A 23,840-nucleotide genomic window follows, 5' to 3' on the forward strand; every position below is an offset into this window, starting at 1 on the left:
TTTGAGGAAAAAGGAACATGAAAAAAGTAATATATCTTACTGCCTTGCCTTTCCTATGTGAAATACAAAGTTTAATAATAATATGGGAGACATTTACCCTTCTTGAAAAAACAACCAATCAAATAATACTTAGCCAGCCAAGAGTTAAAAACGCATACATGAAGAAGTCATAAGATAAAAGGAATGGCATTTGTTATCCATTTCTAGATATGTATCCTAAATGTGAACAAAAATGAAAGCATAAAGATGCTTAGCAAAGCATTATTATATAAAATAAGCAGCTCAGCAATCCTGCTTCTTAGTATTTGCCCAAGAGAAATGAAAAGTTATGTTCACACAAAACCTGTATGTGAATGTTTACAACATTCTAGTTCATAATTGCTAAAAGCTGGAAACAACCCAAATATCCAGTTGGTGAATGGGTAAATAAACTGTTGTACATACACACAGTGGAATACTATTCAGCAATTAAAAAGGAGCAGACTATGGATACACGCAACAACATGGGTGGATTTCTTATGTATTACGTTAAGTGAAAGGAGTCAGTCTCAAAAAACTATACACTGTATGATTCCATTTATGTGGCATTCTGGAAAAGGCAAAATTAATGGGGCATAAAACAGACCAGTGGTTGCCAGAGGCTGAGGGTGGAGAGAAGTTGACTACAAGGGAGCAACCTGAGGGCATTATGGGGTGATGGAGCTGTTCCACATGTTGATTGTGGTAGTGCTTACACAGTTGTATGGGTTTGTGAAAACGCATGAAATTGTGCACCCCCAAAAAGTGAATTTTAATGTATGTAAAATTTAAAAGTAGGGAAAAAGAAGAGGCAGCACAAGTACCCACAAAAGGTAATGTCTGTAGAACAATGTGAATATACTTACAATGCTGAAGAGTATACTTAAAGATGGTTAGGATGGTAAATTTTATGTTACCTGTATTTTACCACAATTAAAAAAATTCAAATTCAAAACTACAAAAAAAGGGGCTTCCCTGGTGGCGCAGTGGTTGGGAGTCCACCTGCCGATGCAGGGGACACGGGTTCGTGCCCCGGTCTGGGAGGATCCCGCGTGCCGCGGAGCGGCTGGGCCCGTGAGCCATGGCCACTGAGCCTGCGCGTCCAGAGCCTGTGCTCCGCAATGGGAGAGGCCACAACAGTGAGAGGCCCATGTACCGCAAAAACAACAAAACAAAACAAAACAAACTACAAAACAAGTAATGTCTGTATTATGGACTATTATGTAGTCATTAAACAATTTTTTCCCAAGGAATTATTAATAAAATGGGAAAAGGCTATAATATGAGATTAAAATGAATACGAAGTTGAATGGGCTGTATGATTTCACAACTGTAAATAAATCAGGGCAGAAACCCTGGAAGATGAAATGCCAGATTATTAAGGGTAAAGGTCTTGATGATGGGATTTTTAAAATATTTATTTATTGGCTGTGTCAGGTCTTAGTTGTGGCACGTGGCATCTTTTGTTGTGGCGCACGGGCTCTTTGTTGCGGTGCGTGGCCTTCTCTCTAGTTGTGGCCTGCAGGCTCATTAGTTGCCACGGGCTCATGGGCTCCAGAGCGAGCAGGCTCAGTAGTTGTGGCACTTGGGCTTAGTTGACCAGAGGCATGTGGGATCTCAGTTCCCCGATGAGGGATCAAACTGCTGTCCTTTGCATTGCAAGACAGATTCTTAACCACTGGACCACCAGGGAAGTCCCAACGATGGGATTAATGCTTGGTTTTCCTCCTTTATACTTCTTGGCACATTAGTAGTTTTCACTTACTCTTTTTGTAATTGATAAAAATAGAATCGTCAGAAAGTATGTGCAGTGAGTTATATGCTGCTGAAATAGACTTGTTCAGTCATTTCATATAGGCTTATATTTAAATCACACCAGCAAAAAAGGCTCTCTTTGGATCCACTTTTTAAAAGTTCTCTTCTTCCAGGGACTTCCCTGGTGGGACAGTGGTTAAGAATCCGCCTGCCAATGCAGGGGACACAGGTTTGAGCCCTGGTCTGGGAAAATCTCACATGCCGCAGAGCAACTAAGCCCGTGCGCCGCAACTACTGAGCCTGCACTCTAGAGCCCGCGAGCCACAACTACTGAGCCTGAGCACCACAACTGCTGAAGCCTTCGCGCCTAGAGCCCGTGCTGTGCAACAAGAGAAGCCAACGCAGTGAGAAGCCCGCGCACCGCAACGAAGAGTAGCCCCCGCTCGCCGCAACTAGAGAAAGCCCGCACGCAGCAATGAAGACCCAACACAGCCAAAAAAAAAGTTCTCTTCTTCCAGGACTAACTATTCTAAAACAAATTAACGCTTGACTTTTAATTCAAGATGGCGAGTTAAGCCTGTGTTTAGCTTTTCTTGCTCCAAATTTGCCATTGAATTGGCCAGGGACACATAAAGGGTAAAAACATAACTCCGTGGAAAAACTGGGAAAGGTCCCATTCACAGATGAATTATCTTTAAGGAGTTAATGTAAAATACAGAGCAGCAAGCACTGCACTGAGGAAAGGACCTGCCAGATAGAATTCCAAACATCCAAAAGGAAAGCTTGCCTGGAAGATGAGTGGCTGGGTCCCAAAGCAAGTGGTTGGAGGGAAGGATAGTGTGTGGTCATCCCTGGAGGATTCTCAAGCATATACATACATGCGTATATGACTTCAGATCCTAGAGGATCGGTATCCTAAGAAGTCCGCCCCAACACTATGTTTTGTAGCATTTGTTTAATAAGGCTGGTGGCTGAAGTAAGATATAAGCATTGCCTCAGGCAAATTTCTGACAGAGACCATTGTACTGATTAGAGACGGAGGTTATAGAGGGCCCGGCTAACTTGGTGACCTCAGTGAGTGAGGAAGAGAAATTCCCTTTCAGGGACGTGCTACACAAATACTTCTGCCTGTAGTTTTACCTTCTTTTTCATAGAAAAAGAAAACATATATGTACACATTACACACACACACACAGTGTACATTAATTTCAGTGGTTATATAGACCCTAGGGTAAAAACTGTGCTTAAGTAATATTATTACATTAATTCAACTAAAGAATTCACTGTATTTAATGTGACACTTCCATGAGACTTTTTGGCCTCCTGATCCTTGAAAGTTATTTCTTAGAATTTAAACTTTGAGTCTTTGAGGTAATGGGCACTAATAAAAGTTTTATGTGTGCCTCGTTTTCACTTGTATTTTCTTTCCTGCTTGCAACTTCCATGAAATCCTTATTTTCTTTTTTTTCCTCAGGAATTGTGAAGGGCAGAATATTCGATACAAGACGTGCAGCAATCATGTAAGTTCCATATGTAATAAAAATATATAATCCCATAAAATATGTTCATGTTTGAAGTTATTATGTACCGTAAAGCTGATGGCCTCTTGGTACTCATTGTGGAAAATTTGAATATTCATTTAATTGACAACAGGTTTTGTGTATCTCATACCTGCCATTTATACTACCCTTTTAGGCCACTTCGCATGTATGATCTAATTTGGTAAGCATTTAATAATTTCTGAATTCATAGAAACAATACCTAATTCTTGTAAATGCCTTCAAAGTTCAAAGTGCTCTGTGTGTAGGATTTCACCTGACCCTCACAACTGTCTCTGAGATGTTGGCATACGAGGTGTGGTTATTTCTTTATTTCAAATGAGGGGACTGGGGCCGGGGGAGGTGAAATTATTTTCCAAAGGCCGCAAGGGAAGCATTGAACTTGAACTTGTCTAGTGCTGTTTCTCCTGCTCCAAAACACCTGTCCCACTCCCTGCAAACTGTGTTAAGGAGTACTGTAGGTGACTCAAGAAAACCACACCTGAGGAAGGGTTTGTAAACCTTGCTCTCATTCTACAGTGATCAACACAAACAAAAACTAAAATTCAAATATACAAATGTGCAATGCAAAATAAAATGTCAGAAAGCACCAATCCTATTTTCTACGTAAAACATTTCGGTTGTTTGTGATATACACCCAAATCAAAATGACAGGAATTCAAAGGAAATTCTGAAAGTCTGAAGATCTAAGTGAGATTTAGGCGTTTTTATTTTTATTTATTTATTTTTTTTGCGGTACTCAGGCCTCTCACTCTTTTGGCCTCTCCCATTGCGGAGCACAGGCTCCGGACGCGCAGGCTCAGCAGCCATGGCTCACGGGCCCAGCCGCCCCGCGGCATGTGGGATCTTCCCGGACCGGGGCACGAACCCGTGTCCCCTGCATCGGCAGGCGGACTCTCAACCACTGCGCCACCAGGGAAGCCCAGATTTAGGTTTTTTATTTAAAAAAATCCATTTTTCTCAATTAGCTATGTCATTTATTTTAAATGTTTCACTTACTGGAGGGACTGCCCATCTCTGTTCCTTCTCTGTCCTGGGCCAGTGTGAGACAGCAGTCCTGGGTAAGCATTTCTGTTCTATGGACCCAAACTTTTCCTCGTTGGACAGCCTCAAGCTCTAGACTTGGGGAGTGGAGAATAGGCAGTGTTAGCAGGACCTTTCGTCTGTGGAGCTCGAGCCACGTTTTCAGTCTGTTTTAATCAGTGGCAAAGCAGAAATGTTTCTCTCTCAAACTTTGGTGGGGAAAATCGTGCTTATTTATAGAGCACTCAAAATCCAATATCACCCAGCCCTGAGGTAGCCAGATTTGTGGCCGCTATGTCCTAGGAGGGATTTTGGGAGACAAAGCAAATAGGTTTCACATGTCCTATGACAGGATGGACTTGAGGAATGGAGAGATACACATGCACGTGGTTGCACAATTAAATGAGCTGGAATCCAGGTGGGGATGAAGGAGGGAGAGAGGTTGACCAAGCACAGACACAGGCTGGCATTTAGGTACAAGCAGAGTCTAGCATTCGTTCTTGTTTTTTTTAATTAAATTAATTAATTTTGTTTATTTATTTTTGGCCTCACCACACAGCATGTGGGATCTTAGTTCACCGACCAGGGATTGAACCCCTGCCCCCAGCATTGGAAGCGTGGAGTCTTAACCACTGGACCACCAGGGAAGTCCCCTGGCATTCATTCTTACACCAGCACGTGGATGTATTAGCAGCCTCAGGGTTTTACACACAAGATGTTTCCATCTACTACCTTTTGCCTGGGTACATTTTATTTTTTAATTGCTGCTGCAACACATTACCACAAACTTGGCTTACAGCAATACAAATTTTTTATTATCTTACAGTTTTGGAGGTCAGAATTTGATATGGGTCTCACTGGGCTAAAATTAAGATGTTGGCAGGGCTGCATTCCTTCTGGAATCTCTAGGGAAGAATCCATTTCTTTGTCTTTTCCAGTTTCTAGAGGCTGCCCACATTCCTTGGCTTGTGGCCCCTTTTTCCAACTTCAAAGCCAGCAACATTGCATCTCTCTGTCCATTTTTATGTAGTCACATCTGCCTGTGATCACAGCTGAGCAACGTTCGTCCACCTGGATAATCTCCCCCTCTCAGGGTCCTTAACCTTAGTCAAAGGATGCTTTGGGCAAAGCCCCTTTTGCCATGTAAGGTAACCTATTCGCAGGTCCTAGGGATTAGGTTTTGACCATCTTTGGGGAAGTTGCATTATTCTGATTAACACAGTGGGACAGCTCGGCTTCTCAGACAAATTGGTCTGGCAAATTCCTTGCAGTCATTCCAGAATAAATTTCACAACAGTATGCTATCAAGGAATACTCTGTGAAGCTATCTAGGGGAATTCATTTTAAATGTCCAGATCAAGATATTACATTCTGAGATTTCATTCTAGGATTTCTCTCTCTCTGTCTCTCTCTCTGTCTCTCTCTCTCTCTTTCTGTGTGTGTGTGTGTGTGTGTGTGTGTGTGTGTGTGTGTGTGTGAGAGAGAGAGAGAGAAAGAGAGAGAGAGAGAGAGAGAGAGAGAGACTGCTCTAGCTAGTTCCATTCTGAGGTTTCATTCTAGGGTTTCTCTCTCTCTCTCTCTCTCTCTCTCTCTCTCTCTGTGTGTGTGTGTGTGTGTGTGTGTGTGTGTGTGTGTGTGAGAGAGAGAGAGAGAGAGAGAGAGAGAGAGACTGACTCTGCTCTAGCTAGTTCCAAAAAGGCATCTTTTCAACACAAGTGTTATAAGGGTCTAGGAGTGTTGTGCCATGCAATGTAGAGATAAAATATAATCTACTAAAATTGGTGCATATTAGTTGCAATGGTTAGAACTTTGGTGCGCTTGAGTGAAGATCTGATGCCCCTGAGGCTCCGAGGGTCTTGGGAGTACACATGGTCTCTAATTGATGTCCCCTCGGAAGAGTCTGCAGAAACCTTTACAGCCTCCAGGCTGGTGAGAAATAGATGCTTAGGAGGTGGGAGCTAGTGGGGGAGGACAGCAGTGAAAATGTCACCGTCTTCTATTTCTCAGACTTGGTGTCCTAAGAGAGTCCGTAGAGAGATTTCATAAGAAAATGACATTAATTTCTGTGCTTGCCATTGCAAGTGCAGAGTTTCCAACAAAATTCCTCACAGGGAAATAAGGGAGCCCTGTGGCAGGTCTTTCACATCTGTGGTGTTCAGGACACCCCTCCATCTCCATGCGCCAAGTGTCTGCAGCCGTGATACTCAAGCCCTACTGTAGACCATATGTGGATAAATGCAGTCCCAGCTGCAGTGTCCATGATCTGTAAGAAGTCTGTTCCTTTACAGGAGTGATTATACGGGTATATTCCATGGAATATAACATAGAAACGTTTCAAGGGCGTCAAGTGCCGTAAGTGGTTGTAACCACAGTGAACTCAGTGTATGAATATGGTCACATCTTGTTTTTTCTTTTTTTACATATCATTCCTGGAGATGCTTCCTGCTTTATTAGTTAGGGATTTAGAATAACCCTCTTGAAATCTTCATCTCTCTTATCACCCCAAGGAGTCCAGAGAGCGGGGGTGGGAACTACTCTGCAGCCTATCTCAAGTGGAGAGAGAACTGAGTTGTGAACCCTGCTGTTGCTTCTCCCTGTCTTCCAGTGGCCTCACTGAAGATGCACCATGCTCGTTCACTAGTCAGTGGCTCCCCTTTCCCTGGGGATGGGGCTCATCACCCACTCTTTTGAAGGAAGCTGCCTTTAGTGATTCCCAGGTCAGGCACTCTTTGGAGGGAAACTTGCTTCGTGATTCAAAGATGCTCACACCTATACTTCTGGGGACTTGAGCATCCCATCTGATGGGAGCGCAGGATCTCCCATTCCCATCCAAGCGATGTCACCATCAATGGCCACATAGGGAGGTGAATTGTGCTTTATGGAGAAGCAGAAGACACCGCCGGTGAGCCCCAGAGACCTGACATTCAGTCCTGTTCCCGAGGTTGCTAATTCTTCTGTCCCTCCACGTGATTATTTGAAGGCTCAGGCTCTCAGCCTCCCTCCGGACCATGGAGTTTGTCATATGTGTATCAGCTTTCTAACCCCTACCCAAGATCAGTAATAATATTAATAGCAACAATGATAGGTCAGAGTTATTAAGTACTTCTTAAATGCTAGGCATTGTTCTGAGTGCCTTTTCATGAATAAATAAATTTAATCCTCATAATCTCTACAGAGTAGGTGTTATTTTTATCTCCACTTTTACAGGGAAGGAAATTTAGGTAACCTGCACAGGGTCACAGAGCTGAATTTAATCCCAGGCAGTCAGGTTCCAGGCTCCTTGGAAGTGCGCGCTCTTGATCACTCTGCTACAACATCATGCTTCTTTTTATTTATTTATTCATTCGTTTATTTATTTATTTATTTTTTACATCTTTATTGGAGTATAATTGCTTTACAATGGTGTGTTAGTTTCTGCTTTATAACAAAGTGAATCAGTTATATATATACATATGTTCCCATATCTCTTCCCTCTTGCGTCTCCCTCCCTCCCACCCTCCCTATCCCACCCCTCCAGGCGGTCACAAATACATGGAATTTAAGAAAAAAAAAAATGTCATGAAGAACCTAGGGGTAAGACAGGCATAAAGACACAGACCTACTAGAGAATGGACTTGAGGATATGGGGAGGGGGAAGGGTAAGCTGGGACAAAGTGAGAGAGTGGCATGGACATATATACACTACCAAACGTAAAATAGATAGCTAGTGGGAAGCAGCCGCATAGCACAGGAACATCATGCTTCTTGGAAAGAAGTGTGAAGAGGTCTCGAGCTTTGTCAGATAATGACATGACACCCAGACAGCAGCAAGGTCACTTCTAACAGCCCAGGAGCACATGAATTGCAGAGGTAATTGCAGGAACATTACACTTTCCTATACCATTATAGAAACTTCAACCCCGAGAACAGTAGGAAGGGCCTTCTGAATATGCACAGCTGGCCAGGGACAAAGGTCAGAGAAGGGCAGGGAGGGAGCTGGAGGCAGAGGCAGCTGAAATGATGTCCTCCATGCCCATGGGCCTTCCACTCCAGCAGCCCAGGAGGGATCCCCAGCACAGGGGAGGATCTGGCTTAACGACCCTGACAGCTACATTTCTGACCTCTGCCCTCATCAGCGTCAGCGGAAGACGGGAAAAAAAGCAGAAGACAGGGAACCTGGGAAAAAAGCAGGTTCCAGGCATTCAAGGAACGATTGAAAGTTCTTTTGTTATGGAGTCTGGATGTGTTAGGGACGTGCATTCAGAGCTCATAGACAAAGAAATTCCACTCGTGGTATGTAGGAACCCATGCTTCACGTGGCAGAGTGGGAGGCATGACCAGGAAACGAGGACCACACTTCCCTCCCTGAGAAATCAGGCATCGGTTCCGCGGCTCCTCCTGCATTCATTCTGTCAGGGGAGATGGGACTTTGGGCTGAAGGGCCAGAGAGATTAGGGGAACAGAACATGCCTATGTGCAGTACTGGGGCTCCAGGTAACCGCCATCTTCAGACATGACCCTCCGATCAGCACTCAGCATGGGCTCTTCCAGCCAGGGCTGGGCCCCAGAGGCCTCAGGAAAGAATTATCCTTATCAGGGGCATATAGAGCAAGTGGAGAAGTTCCAAGGGCAGTCATGCATGTCAGCAAGGAGGCCTAATGCCTGAATTCACTCACTACTTGTATGTTTTTATACCAGGGTATATGAAATTAAAGGTAAAGCTGGGAGAAAGCAAAGGGAACATATTTTAAAAAATAAGTGTATCATCATTTGGTAAGAGTGTTTTCGTAGCATGAACACATTTTTTATATGGGCACAGAGGGCGGCATGGTTAATTCTGCACAGTGGGGTCCCTGGGCTCCCTGACAGCTTTCCAGAAGAGGTGACATTTGATGTGACCCTTGAAAGATCTTTTATACTCTGGATCCCATGAATGGCTAATTTCTGACAGTTTTCTCTTAGAGGATTTTTATTTTTTTATTTTTTTCCATTGCCATTTCTTCTACTCTGGGCTAGGGCCACTTCCTCTCATATCTATGTGCAGAACTCCAGTCCATCTTGCTACCATACTGGCCCTCCTAAAATGCTACCTATTCTATCCCTTTTTAATGTTGCTCTCCTCTGTGGATCCCTATTGCTTTTAATTCCTCTTACTTGCATTTCAGGACCTCCAAAAATGGTAAGATTTACATCTTATTCAACTCACAAGTTTCACCCTGGCTGGACAAGGCTGTGCCTCATAGATACTGAATTTATTTTTGCTGTTTCTTTTTTCCTTATATCGTTTCTCATATCTTGTCCTATTCACATCACATCATCCTTCAGATGCCTTCTGAAATGTTACTTATTCATGATGCATCATTTGCTTATTCTAGCTGATAGTAGCCACCTACAATAATTTATTTTTATGCTGGAAAATTTGGCATTTGTTATATAAGAGGATCACGAAATTTAACTCATACTATAACATGGATATGAAGATAAAATGTTCAAATTTGCTTATACAGAAATGGTGTTTCTCCTGAGTCCCTATTCACTGCTTATCTAGGAGGAAAATTAAATATCTAACCCAAATTAAAGCTTGGTCCACTCCTATTATATAAATCATCTCTTAGGTAATGGTCTGTCTCTCTTAAATAAAAATACTCAGTTTCAGGGCTTCCCTGGTGGCGCAGTGGTTGAGAGTCCGCCTGCCAATGCAGGGAACACGGGTTCGTGCCCCGGTCCGGGAAGATCCCACATGCCGCGGAGCGGCTGGGCCCGTGAGCCATGGCCACTTGAGCCTGCACGTCTGGAGCCTGTGCTCCGCAACGGGAGAGGCCACAACAGTGAGAGGCCCGCGCAACGCAAAAAACCCCACAAAACTCAGTTTCTTAGATAATCCTCCTGTCTTGGCTTCTCTCCCTAAGTTGTCCATACAGGTTTATGTATTCTCACGGCTTTAGGGAGGAAAGGAGACCCCTGTCTTCAGAATGGTCCTCAAATGGGTGTTGGTTGTTATCTGCTGTGCTTTACTCCCTTTTCCCCTCCCTCTCCTTCTTCCCCTCCCCCTATCTCTTTCCCTTCTCCTCCTCCTTCTTCTTTTCTATGCCTCCCAGGCTGGCTACCCACTCCTGACTGAGTCAGGTCTTCCTGATCTAGGATCTATTGTTTCCTTATTAGATTTACTCTTTCCTTATTAACTCCAATTATTCACTTTTCAATTTAACTCTTGGATAACAATTTTATGTCCTTCACTGCAAAGTCCTACTATAAGTCTACAAATTCCAGTAATAACCCACTGTTTCAATGTATTCCATGCACATAGGTGCTACATCTCCAGTAAGATAACAAGCTCACTGGGTAACTGATGGATTATATTCTTCTTTTGTGTTCCTTACAGCATGTCACCTAGGCAAAACCCATAAAGTGTATTTAATAAATAAGTGTTGTCTTGAACTTAACTAATATGAAGAAATGCTTCTCAGGGAAAGGAGAGCAGATGGATGCTTGGCATCCAAGATTCCTAAATGTCAACTAAACTTTAGACACAAGAATCCCTAGATTGTCTTGAGCCAGGGCATGCAACCCATCTGAACCAGACTAGACAGACGTAGTGTTGACAGTGGAAGAATGCCATGTAAATGAAAGCATGTAACGTAAGTAGTCAAGTTTGTATACAATGAATTCATTCTCATTAATTGGGAAGTTTGTGCTCAACTTTTTTTTGTTTTGTTTTTTTTTAATTGAACATTTTATTTGAGATAATTGTAGATATACATACAGTTGTAAGAAATAATACACAGACGTCCCATGTTGCCTTTACCCAGTTTCCCACAATGGTAAGATTTTGCAAAACTATAGTACAGTATCAGGACCAGGATATTGATATTGACACAGGCAAGATAAAGAATAACTCCAGGGCTTCCCTGGGTGCAGTGGTTGAGATGCTTAAGATGTAATCATGTGAGTAAGATTGGGGGATTGGCATTTTTCACTCAGCTTTAGTTGCTACGTGGCATGTGGGATCTTCCCGGACCAGGGCTGGAACCCGTGTCTCCTGCAATGGCAGGTGAATTCTTAACCACTGCAACACCAGGGAAACCCTGACTATTTTAAATAAACTTTACGCTGAATTGTCTTATTGTTTTGCTTTGTTCGTTGCTGAGCTTTTAGAATTAATTGGCTTATTTGGAAAAATAAATGAAAAACAATTATTAGTATAATATAATCTAAAACAAGTGTCTTCTAATAATTTTAAGCTAACATTATTGTACTTTGGGGGTGATTTGTCCTTCTGGGGAAACTTGTAAAAATAATAAGCTCCCTTATCTAAAGTTTCAAAAGTACTTTACCCCTGTGTCTATTTGCAGCCCCCTGTTGAGTAGCCATTATTTCTTGTTCATCACTTTCTAGTTTGGATTTAAGTAGATTTGAAGTCATTATTAGGTACTGCTGAATGGCCATTACAGCTTTTTGGAGTTGCTTCTCAATTTTTGTTCTCTATGCCTAACTTACAAGGACTCCTTCCTCTTGTTTTTTTTATTGGAGTATATTTGCTTTAAAATGTTGTGTTAGTTTCTGCTGTACGACAAAGTGACTCAGCTATATGTATACATATATCCCTTCCCTCCTAAGCCTCCCTCCCACCCCACCCCCCATCCCATCCCTCTAGGTCATCACAGTGTGCTCAGTTTTGAAGAGCAAAGTAACATTTTTATCATCCAGCATCTTGCTTTGGAAATATCTGATGAGACTGATTAGTAATTAAATAAAAAGACCCTTGAGTCATCAAGACTTGTACAAGCACTTTGTCCTATTATTATGAGAACTCCTTGGGGTATTAACTTGGGATTTATTTGCTTTTGTTGTAGACAGAATTTGAAAAAGCCTCATTATCTCTTTCCATTCTAGAGCCTGTTGAATGCAGGCACTGGGTACCAGTAAAGAGCGATGGCTGAGGGTCTGAAAACAAGAGAGGAAAGGTGATGAACTAAATAACAATGACAGAAGCAATGAAACAAACACAAGTCCCCACAGAGCACAGCAGTTTGGGGCCAGTTAGTAACAATCCTTTACATTGAAATGGCTCCTAAAGGCATGGAAGATAATTAATATTTCCTATGAAGACCTTAGGTCACTTGGAAAAATCAGAAACATTCCATTTTCCCTTGTCTCAAAAAGAAGGAGGTTATGTAATGCATTTGAAAATTTATATTCAGTATGGTTAAAATAGAGCAAAATTTGGCATTTAAGTATGGTAAGCTTTCATTAACTGGAGAAAACAACCTGGGTGGAAAAATAATCAGAATAAATGAGATGATCCCCTCCTTTATCACAGAGGTACCAGTAGAATTCCACACTACAGATTCTGTTTTGAAGGAAAAAAAAAGAAAAAAGTGAAGGAATGAAGTGACTTCGGGGAGAGAAGCAATTGGGGTCTGCTGTCATGAGACTCAGGTACACTTGTTCAGCCTTCTGCTGGCCCATCTCACTGGGTGATGTGCATGTGGCCCTTTTTCTCTGCCCCCAGGACTGCCCTCCGGATGCGGAGGACTTCAGAGCCCAGCAGTGTTCAGCCTACAATGATGTTCAGTATCAGGGACGTTATTATGAGTGGCTTCCAGAGTACAACGATCCCGCTGCCCCGTGTGCGCTCAAGTGTCACGCACGGGGACAGAACTTGGTAGTGGAGCTGGCACCCAAGGTCTTGGATGGAACTCGTTGCAATGCTGACTCCTTGGACATGTGTATCAGCGGCATCTGTCAGGTAAGCCACACCTACTTCCTGTACCCCTGGTTCAAGGATGTGCCACGACCACTCTCAGTAATCTTTTTCTTCTGCACTTTTGTTCACGCAGATGAAATATTGTCTTTGATCATTTTAATGTAAAATTTTTTTAGGGAGTGTTACTCACCTGTAGCTTATGTTTTACTTATTTAAAATAGTGTAAATTTTGCCCCTGTAGAATCAAAAGATTGCAATATATGACTTGTGGTTTTTCTAGATCAGTGGTTCTCCAACTTGAAAGTGCATCGGAATCACATGAAGGACTTGTTAAAACACAGTGTTCTGGGCCCCAATGACAGTGTCTGATCCAGTCGGTCTGGGGTAGGGCCTGAAAATGTGCATTTCTAACAAGTTCCCAGGAGATGCTGATGTTCCTGGCCCAGGGACCCCATTTTGAGAGTCACTGCTTTGGAAGGCTAATATTGATAGGTTCTCTGACCTTTCTTATTAAAACTAATTCATTGTTTTGGGTCTTTGGGAGCAATGACTTATATATTAATTAATTAGCATGAATGTGTTCCAGCAGACTTTTTCAGAGTGGACTTTGGAGAGCTGCAGTGAGTGTGTCTGAGGTATAATCCCCCACGGCTTGTAATGGGTCTGAGGATTCAGGGAACTATGACGGGTTGCTGAGACAGTATGGGGATGGTAGGGAAAGGATAGGATTCCACCCCATTCCTTTGATCACTGGAAAAAAAAATTGTAAACATAATGAATGCCTAGTATTCCATCTACCCTATTATGTTCATAACAAAAATGGTAGTAACAGTAGCAAATGAACCTAACCATCTACTAAGCGTCAGACACTGCCAGGCATCTCTGACTTCATATGCTTAGATGAACCGTGGTCTTGTTCCTCAGACTAGTTTCTCCTTCCTACATCTTTTCATCTAGAAAGCGGCTTCCAGTTGCTCACCACAAAACCCTGGAGTCATTCTTGATTCTTCTCTTTCAATCCACACATCTAATCCATTGTCAAGTCCTGTCAGTTCTACCTCCAAAGCCTCTTTTGAATCCACCATTTCTGTCTCCACTGATTTCCTTCCTAGTCTAAGCCCCGCATTAGCTCTGGCCTAAACTACAATAGCCTCCTGTCCTGATCTCCCAGCTTCCAACACTGTCCCCATTTGATTCATTCTCCACACAGCAGCCAAACTGATTGTCTTAAAGCCTAAATTAGAGTTTTTAACTCCTCCCACCAAAATCCCTAAATGGCTTGTCCTTGCATTGATGATGACATCCAGGATCCTTGCTTACCTTTCCAGGCTCTTCCTGAACTCTTCTCTCCCCTTCCCCACCGTTTTAAAAAAGGACTTAAAACTTTTTAGGTTCAGAGCAAAACTGAGTGGAAGGTACTGATGTTTCCCATATACCCCCTGCCCGCACACATGCAGAGCCTCCACCATTTTCAACGCTCCCCCACCAGAGTGGTACCTTTATTACAAATGATGAACCTACATTGCTGCACCATAGTCACCCGAAGTCCATAGTTTCCATTAGGGTCCACTCTTGGAGTTGGATATTCCATGGGTTTGGACAAAAGTATAATGACATGTATCTGTCATTGTGGTATCATACAGAGTATGTTCACTCCCCTAAAAATCCTCTGTGCTCTGCCTACTCATCCCTCCCACTCTTAACCCCTGGTAACCACTGATCATTTAACTTCCTCCATAGTTTTGTCTTTTCTAGAATGTCATATAGTTGGAATCATACAGTGTAGGCTTTTCAGATTGGCTTCTTTCCCTTAGTAGTATGCATCTAAATTTTCTCTCTGTCTTTTTATCACTTGATAGCTCATTTCTTTTTAGTGCTGATTAATATTCCATTGTCAGGATGTGCCACATTTTATTTATTCATTCACCTACTGAAAGACATCTTGGTTGCTTCCAAGTTTCGGCAATTATGAATAAAGCTGCTATAAACATCATGTGCAGGTTTTTGTATGGACGCAACTTTTCAGTACATTTGGGTAAATACCAAGGAGTATGATTGCTGCATCATGGTAAGAGTATGTTTATTTTAGTAAGAGAGTCTCAAACTGTCTTCCAAAGTGACTGCATTTTGCACTCCTACCAGCAATGAGTAAGAGTACTGTCATTCCACATCACCTCCAGCATCTGGTGGTGTCATTGTTCCAGATTTTGGTCATTTTAATACGTGTGTAGGGGTATCATATTGTTGTTTTAATTTGCAATTCCCTAATGACATGTAATGTTGAGCATCTTTTCACATGCTTATTTATCACCTATATATCTTCTTTGATGTGGTGTCTGTTCAGGTCTTTTGCCCATTTTTTAATTGGGTTGCTTATTTTTCTTACTGTTTAGAGTGATTTATATATTTTGGATAACCGTCCTTTATCAGATGTGTCTTTTGCAAATATTGTCTCCCAGTGTGACTCGTCTTCTTGTTCTCTTGACAGTGTCTTTTACAGACCAGAGGCTTTTGATTTGATTTGATTTTCATTTAGTTTTTTAAGATTTTTTTTTGATGTGGACCATTTTTAAAGTCTTTATTGAATTTGTTACAGTATTACTTCTGTTTCACGTTTGGGTTTTTTGGCTGCGAGGCGTGTGAGGTCTTAGCTCCCCAAACCCGTGGGGATCAAACCCGCACCCCCTGCATTGGAAGGCGAAGTCTTAACCACTGGACCACCAGGGAAGTCCTGAGGCTTTTGATTTTAATGAAGTCCAGCTTATCAGTAATTTCTTCCAGTGATCATGCTTTTGGTGTTATAGCTAAAAAGTCATCATCATAGCCAAGGTCACCTAGGTTTTCTTCTAGGTTACCTTCTAGGAGTTTTATAGTTTTGTGTTTTACATTTAGGTCTATGATCCCTTTTGAGCTAGTTTTTGTGAAGGATGTAAGTCTGTGTCTAGATTCATTTTTTTGCATGTGGATGTGCAGTTGTTCTAGCACCATTCATTGAAGAGACTATTTTTTCCATTGTATTGCCTTTGCTCCTTTGTCAAAGATCATTTGATTGTATTCATGTCAGTTGATTTCTGTGCTCTCTATTCCGTTCCATTGACCTTTTTGTCTACTCTTTTTCCAATACCATACCATCTTGATTACTTTGGCTTTATTCATAAGCCTTGAAGTTGGGCAGTGTTAGTCCTCTGACACTGTTCTTCTCCTTCAGTATTGTGTTGACTGTTGTGGGTCTTTTCCCTCTTTATGTAAACTTTAGAATCAGGTTGTTAACACCCACAAAATAACTTTGTGGAATCAAGTTGGAAAGAGCTAACATCTTGATAATATTGAATCTTCCTATCCACAAGAAAGGAATATCTCTCCATTTATTTAGTTCTTCCCAATGTTTTCCACCTGCTGGATCTGTCCTCTTTCTGATAGAGGGGTGTTGAAGTCTCCAACTATAATAGTGGATTCATCTACTTTTCCTTGCAGTTCTGTAGGTTTTTGCCTCGTGTGTTTTGGCATTCCATTGTTAGGCATATGCACATCAAGAATGTTATGTTTTCTTGGAGTATTGACACCGTTATCATTACATAAATGCCCTTGATAACTCCCCTTGCTCTGAAGTCTGCTCTGTTTGAAATTAATATACCTACCCCGGCTTTATTTTTATTAATGTTAGCATACTGTGTCTTTCTCCATCCCTTTACTTTTAATTTATAGATGCTTTTATATTTAAAGTGGGTTTCCTCAGACAACAGATAGTTGGATCTTGTTCTGTGATCTACTATGACATTCTCTGTCTTTTTAATTGGTACATTTAGACTCACTGCCATACCCCAGTACCCTGACAATGCCTGGCCCCATCAAAGGTCCTCACTTAAAAACTGGTTGAATAAATGAGTCTCATCTGCTCGCAGATGCAGAGGCTTTTCATAACTCTTGGTCGTTCTTTCATTTCTCTCTCAGCCTCCAATCCTGAATTTTCTAGTTCAAGCTTGATATCCATTCTGGGAGATTCCACAAATTCCTCCAATACACCGTCGGAATTCCTCCAATCCCCACCCCTTCTCAAATGAACTAGTATTGTTCTTCCCAGATCCACTGGTTATTCTAACTGCTATTTCTATTCATTTCTGCTTATGACACCACAATTCTCAGTGTTACCTTCCTGAATTCATATTGTAGTCACCGAGTGTATTTGCTTGCGTGTCCTCTATCCCGGTACCTCTATCAAATCTCTCACATTTTACTCTTCTTTCCTCTCTCACTTTCACCTTTCTACCCCAAGACTAAACTAGTCAGTCTCCCTTGGTAGCCTAACCAGTCTCTCTTCCTTTCTTTCCTACTCTTAAACCATCTTATTTGATGTTTGCTGTTGCTTAATCTTCCCTAAGGTCAGAGTTTACTACTTCATTTTTCTATCTCATATGCTGTCAATGGTTTCCCTTTGTAACCACCAGTTAACTTTTGAGCTCTTCCACTAAGTGATAATAATAGCTATTATTTGTCAGTGGAATTATGCTTTTTTGTTTTACAAGTTTTTGACAATGAGTGTGTATTGCTTTTATAATGAAAAATAATTGTTACCGACAAACAGTTTAATCTGGGCTAAGGAAGAGCAATGTGATCAAGGTAATGTTTTGACACCGAGGTTTTGAAAAGTTGAGTAGAAGTTACATATATCAAGATGAGGAAGAGAATCCCAAGCACAAGGAATAGCGCTGGTGAAGAGATGTGATAGTAGGTGTGTTTAAACATCTTTGACTCATTCTGTAGAGCTGAGGTGAAAAATACCTGTGGGATAATGCTTGAAATTGAGGCAACAGATGTAGGTGGAAACCAATCATGAACTTATTCTGATAGTTGTAAGAGGAGAGGAAACATTGAAGAATTTTATAAGAAATAGCTGAGTTGGGATTGTTTTTAGAAAGATCACTCAAGTGGCAATGTGGCAGATTATTTGGGGAAGACAGGGTTGGAGCAGATAATAATAGGTCAAGTTGGGATAACAAGGGCTTAAAGTAAGGTGGAGGTAGGGTGACTGAAGAAGGGGAGACAAATTCTACAGATTAAAGAAGCAGATCTTTTAGGGCTGGATGTTTGATTGGATGTGGGAAAAAAAGAGAGAGAGAAGTTGAGAATGATATCTGGATTTCTGACATAATAACTAAGTAGATGATGAAGCCCTTCACCAAGACAGAAAATACTGAGTGAGGACCAAGTATGTGGGGAGAAGATGATGAGCCTGCTGTACCTGTGGATATCCAAGTTGATACATGAATCTAGAGCTTAGGAGAGAATTCTAGATGGGGAATATAGATCTGGGGGTCGTCCCATGGTTAAAGCTAATGTATGTCCTTAGGGACTGAGTGAGAAGGGCAGATTCCCAAGGACAGAGTTCTGGCCCCATCATTTCAGGGGCAAGCACTGGAAGAGGTACACATGATGGAGACTACACAAAACAGTCTTCTGTTTAATAGAAAACTGGGAAAAAACAAGATATGGGTGGGTGAGTGTTTAAGAAGGAAGTTCGCAGTGCCAAATACTTCAGAGAAGTCAAGAGGGAAAAGAACTGAAATATGCCTGCTTCATTTCGACCAAGACCTCAGCTTAAGCAGTCTCAGTGACATGGTTGGAGTGAACACTGCCTGGTGCAGGATGTAGTAGTTTCCTGTGACTGCTTACTGTCTCTGAGCCTTGGTCTCTTCAGTCTGTATAAAGGAGATGTTACTCTCCTTATAGGCCCTATTTTAAATTTATTCTTTCATTAATCAACTATACTCCAATATAAAATAAAAAGTTAAAAAAGAAATGGTATGGATATTGACTCTTTATCTTATGAGGTGTGGAGGTCTCAAGAACCTGTTACATTGATAATTACAGAATTGCCTGGAAAAATAAAACGTATTCTCAAATAAGAAGGATAATCTGAAAGGATGAAAAGATACCCATAGAGTACAGTTCATCATCCTTATTACCAAACTGTTGATGGTCTAATATTGCCCAGTTTTGCTGAACATGTAAACCCAGCTCATCACTGAGACACTGTCGTGCGGCCTTTCCTTTAAGGCTCTCAATGCAGCAGGAAGGGTCTGAGGACGAGAGAGGCAGACATGAACTAAAGGTACCACTGGAAAGAAAGTAATTTTTTTTGAATCATGCTGAAAACTCACGTGTAGCCTGTAAACCATTAAACAAAGTTATGATAAATACAGACACAAAAATCCTCAACAAAATACTAGCAAACTAGAATCCAACAACACATTAAAAGGATCATACATCATGATCAAGTGGAATTTATCCCAGGGATGCAAGGATTCTTCAATATACACAAATCAATCAGTGTGATACACCATATTAACAAACTGAAGAATAAAAACCAAACAATCATCTCAGTAGATGCAGAAAAAGCTTTTGACAAAATTCAACACCCATTTATGATAAAAACTCTCCAGAAAGGGGGCATAGAGGGAACCTACCTCGACATAATAAAGGCCATATACAACACACCCACAGCAAACATCATTCTCAATGGTGAAAAACTGAAACCATGGCTTCCCTGGTGGCGCAGTGGTTGAGAGTCCACCTGCCGATGCAGGGGATGCGGGTTCGTGCCCCGGTCCGGGAAGATCCCACATGCCGCGGAGCGGCTGGGCCCATGAGCCATGGCCGCGGAGCCTGTGCATCTGGAGCCTGTGCTCCGCAACGGGAGAGGTCACAACAGTGAGAAGCCTGCGTACCGCAAAAAAAAAACAACAAAAAAAAAACCTGAAACCATTTCCTCTAAGATCAGGAACAAGACAAGGATGTCCACTCTAGCCACTCTCATTCAACATAGTTTTTAGAAGTCCTAGCCATGGCGATCACAGAAGAAAAAGAAATAAAAGGAATGGAAATTGGAAAAGAAGAAGTAAAACAGTCACTGTATGCAGATGACATGATATTATACATAGAAAATCCTAAAGTTTCCACCAGAAAACTACTAGAACTAATCAATGAATTTGGTAAAGTTGCAGGATACAAAATTAATGCACAGAAATCTCTTGCATTCCTAAACACTAATGATGAAAAATATGCAAGAGAAATTAAGGAAACAATCCCATTTGCCATTGCAATAAAAGAATAAAATACCTAGAAATAAACCTACCTAAGAAGGCAAAAGACCTGTACTCAGAAAACTATAAGACACTGATGAAAGAAATCAAAGTTGACACAAACAGATGGAAAGATATACCATGTTCTTGGATTGGAAGAATCAATATTGTGAAAATGAGTATACTGCCCAAAGCAATGTACAGGTTCAATCCCTGTCAAATTACCAATGGCACTTTTCACAGAACTAGAACAAAAAATCTTAAAATTTGTATGGAGACACAGAAGATCCCGAACAGCCAAAGCAGTCTTGAGGAAAAAAAAAAAAAAAACGGAGCTGGGAGAATCAGGCTCCCTGACTTCAGACTATACTCCAAAGCTACAGTAATCAAGACAGTATGGTACTGGTACAAAAACAGAAAGATAGATCAATGGAACAGGATAGAAAGCCCAGAGATAAACCCACCCACATACGGTCAACTAATCTATGACAAAGGAGGCAAGAATGTACAATGCAGAAAAGACAGTCTGTTCAATAAGTGGTGATGAGTAAATTGGACAACTACATGTAAAAGAATGAAATTAGAATTCTCCCTAACACCATACACAAAAATAAACTCAAAATGGATTAAAGGCCTAAATGTAAGACTGGACACTATAAAACTTAGAAGAAAACATTGGAAGAACACTCTATGACATAAATCACAGCAAGATCTTTTTTGGTCCACCTCCTAGAGTAATGGAAATAAAAACAAAAATAAATAAATGGGACCTAATGAAACTTCAAAGCTTTTGTACAGCAAAGGAAACCATAAAAAAGATGAAAAGACAACCCTCAGACTGGGAGAAAATATTTGCAAACAAAGCAACTGACAAAGGATTAATCTCCAAAATATACAAACAGCTTATGCAGCTCATATCAGAAAAACAAACAACCCAATCAAAAAATGGGCGGAAGACCTCAATAGATATTTCTCCAAAGAAGACATACAGATGGCCAAGAGGCACCTGAAAAGATGCTCAACATCACTAATTATTAGAGAAATGCAAATCAAAACTACAGTGAAGTATCACCTCACCCCAGTCAGAAAGGCCATCATCAAATAATCTACAAACAATAAATGCTGGAGAGGGTGTGGAGAAAAGGGAACTCTCTTGCACTGTTGGTGGGAATGTAAATTGATACAGCCACTATGGAGAACAGTATGGAGGTTCCTTAAAAAACTAAAAGTAGAATTATCATATGACCCAGCAATCCCACTACTGGGCAAATACCCAGAGAAAACCATAATTCAAAAAGGCACATGCTCCCCAATGTTCATTGCAGCACTATTTACAATAGCCAGGTCATGGAAGCAACCTAAAGGCCCACTGACAGCCGAATGATGTGGTACATATATACAATGTGGTACATATATACAATGGAATATTATGCACCCATAAACAGGAACAAAATTGGGTCATTTGTAGAGACGTGGATGGACCTAGAGACTGTCATACAGAGTGAAGTAAGTCAGAAAGAGAAAAACAAATATCGTATATTAAGGCATATATGTGGAATCTAGAAAAATGGTACAGATGAACCTGTTTGCAAGGCAGAAACAGAGACACAGATATAGAGAACAAATATATGGACACCAAGGGGGGAAATGGGGGTGGGATGAATTGGGAGTTTGGGATTGACATATATACACTAATATGTATAAAATAAATAACTAATGAGAATGAGCTGTATAGCACAGGGAACTCTACTTCACTTCGCTGTATAGTAGAAACTAACCCAACATTGTAAAGCAACTACACCCCAACTGAAAAAAAATAATGTATTGAGCAAACAAAAAAAAAAAAAAAAAAAGAAAGAGTTGATTTTGCTATTAAGGACGAATGTAAATAGATGGTTTTATAGTGTTTTTTTAATTTATAAGGCAGCATGAAAATAAGTACAACTAGTTTATGTGATACATTTAAAAAACATTAACGTTCATTAAAAAAAACCAAATTCGTTCTTTCATGAACAACATTTCAGGAGCCCAGCAGAACCGCTGGCACCAGGAGCCCTGTAGGCTACACTGGTTCTCTTTCCCTGGTTTCTCCTTGTGGGCACTGACCAGAGCTCCCTCTTATTTGTCTGAAGTGCATAGTTTGCTCCAGTAGTTTCCAGGGTTTGAAGGGGATTGCAGGATAAAGTTGGTTTTCAGTGCCGAATTAGTTCCTTTAAAATATGTGCTTCCTATCATGTTTCTGTTGAGTCTCATGAGTAAGTGGATTCTTTGGGCAGTCATAGGTGATACCTCTCTGAAAGCTGAGTGATCTTCTGGCAAAGGCTCTTCAGGTCAAAAGAATTGCATGCCCTTCTTCAAAAGTGACTCAGACGCTTCTAAGTTGAATTCAGTATCTTTCCTTCCACAGGACAATGTTCACATAAATTCCCTTTCCCATACAATGTGGCTGTGGCTGTCCACAGCCATTAGGATGGGAGAAAGTAAACTGTGTGATTCTCTCTGATTGCCTTAGGATCAGTGAACTGAGCCCTGATGTTCACTTGACAGAGACTACAAATAATCTTTGCAAGTGTGTTTACAGTTTGCTCATTTACATGACCCTGTCACCGTGCTCCTGGGAAGAACCTACTGTGAGTCTGAGCACAGCAGACAGCATGAGACAACTATACACACTGAATGAAATTTGCTTCTGCTTTGGAGGTCTGATTTTTATCAGAAACAGGACCTGGTTGGAACCAGATCTGCAGAACAAGTCTGATTTATCATTCACATTTATTGAATTCCTTGACAACTGTGTAAATGAAGAAATCACTTTGTATTTCTAGTAAAAAGAATAGCATCTAACACTTACTGGGTGCTTACAAGGTGTCAGGCATTGTCTAAGCACTTTACTGTGTTAGCTCATCGTACACTATGAAGCTGGGATAGTCATTATCCCCACTCTGTCTATAAGGAAACTGGAATTTGAAGAGGCTAAGTCATTTGCCCGGACGGCACAGCTAGAAAGTGGTAGAGCTGGAATTTGAACCCAGGAAACCGAATTCCAAAATGTTTTCTTAGCCATGGCGCTATACTGATGATATTTGTACATTTTGTATTGCTACAAATATAGCCAAATTTTCTAACTGGAAGTAAGATGTGATTCTAGTAGACAGCAGTCAGCACGATAGGTGAGTGATGCTTAGACAGTTTAGTATAGAGGCTGAAACTCAAATATCTACCCTCCACTCTGGAAGAAGACTGCTCAAGTCTAGTCATAGTGAGTGATGAGGGCTGTCATGAGCTGGAGAATACATATCTGCTCATTAATATGCTCAAGGGGGCAACCGTGTATAAACATGTCAGAGTTTTCATTTGTCAACAGGAGCCAGAAATCTGGCTTGAATCTGGCCAGTTTCAAGCAACCCTTTGATGTTAATGGCCCTGCTCTATCCATTAATAGTTAAATAGTACTCTAGTATAATACAGGCTAGGTTTTTCCTTCAGTAACCAACAACCCCTAAAGCTCTGTGGCTTCAAACAATTAAAGGTGACTTTTAGCTCACGCTCCTTGGCCAACATGGGTCAGCAGGAGTCTTTGCTCTTGAACGTCTCAGAGACCCAGACTGAGGGAGGCTTTATTGGAACACGTTTTGCATAATAACTACAGCAGTGAGAAGGGGAATGTGTGACTCACACACTGACCCTTGAAGCTTCTTACAGAAGTGACACAGACACTTA

The 23,840-nt window shown here is 41.3% G+C and overlaps 1 protein-coding gene across 1 annotated transcript in view; it reads left to right on the top strand.

Moving 5' to 3' along the window:
- ADAMTSL3 (ADAMTS like 3) overlaps positions 1-23,840 on the top strand; it is a gene marked incomplete at its 3' end in the record, with an annotated part of 370,362 nt that overhangs the window by 138,314 nt on the left and 208,208 nt on the right. The window contains exons 5-6 of the mRNA XM_082647461.1: positions 3,248-3,293; positions 12,847-13,083. Coding sequence (XP_082503587.1) covers positions 3,248-3,293; positions 12,847-13,083 — 283 coding nt within the window. The remainder of the gene's footprint in view (positions 1-3,247; positions 3,294-12,846; positions 13,084-23,840) is intronic.

This window comes from Grampus griseus (assembly GCF_964374135.1).
Source record: "Grampus griseus genome assembly, chromosome: 2".
Classification (NCBI taxonomy): domain Eukaryota; kingdom Metazoa; phylum Chordata; class Mammalia; order Artiodactyla; family Delphinidae; genus Grampus; species Grampus griseus.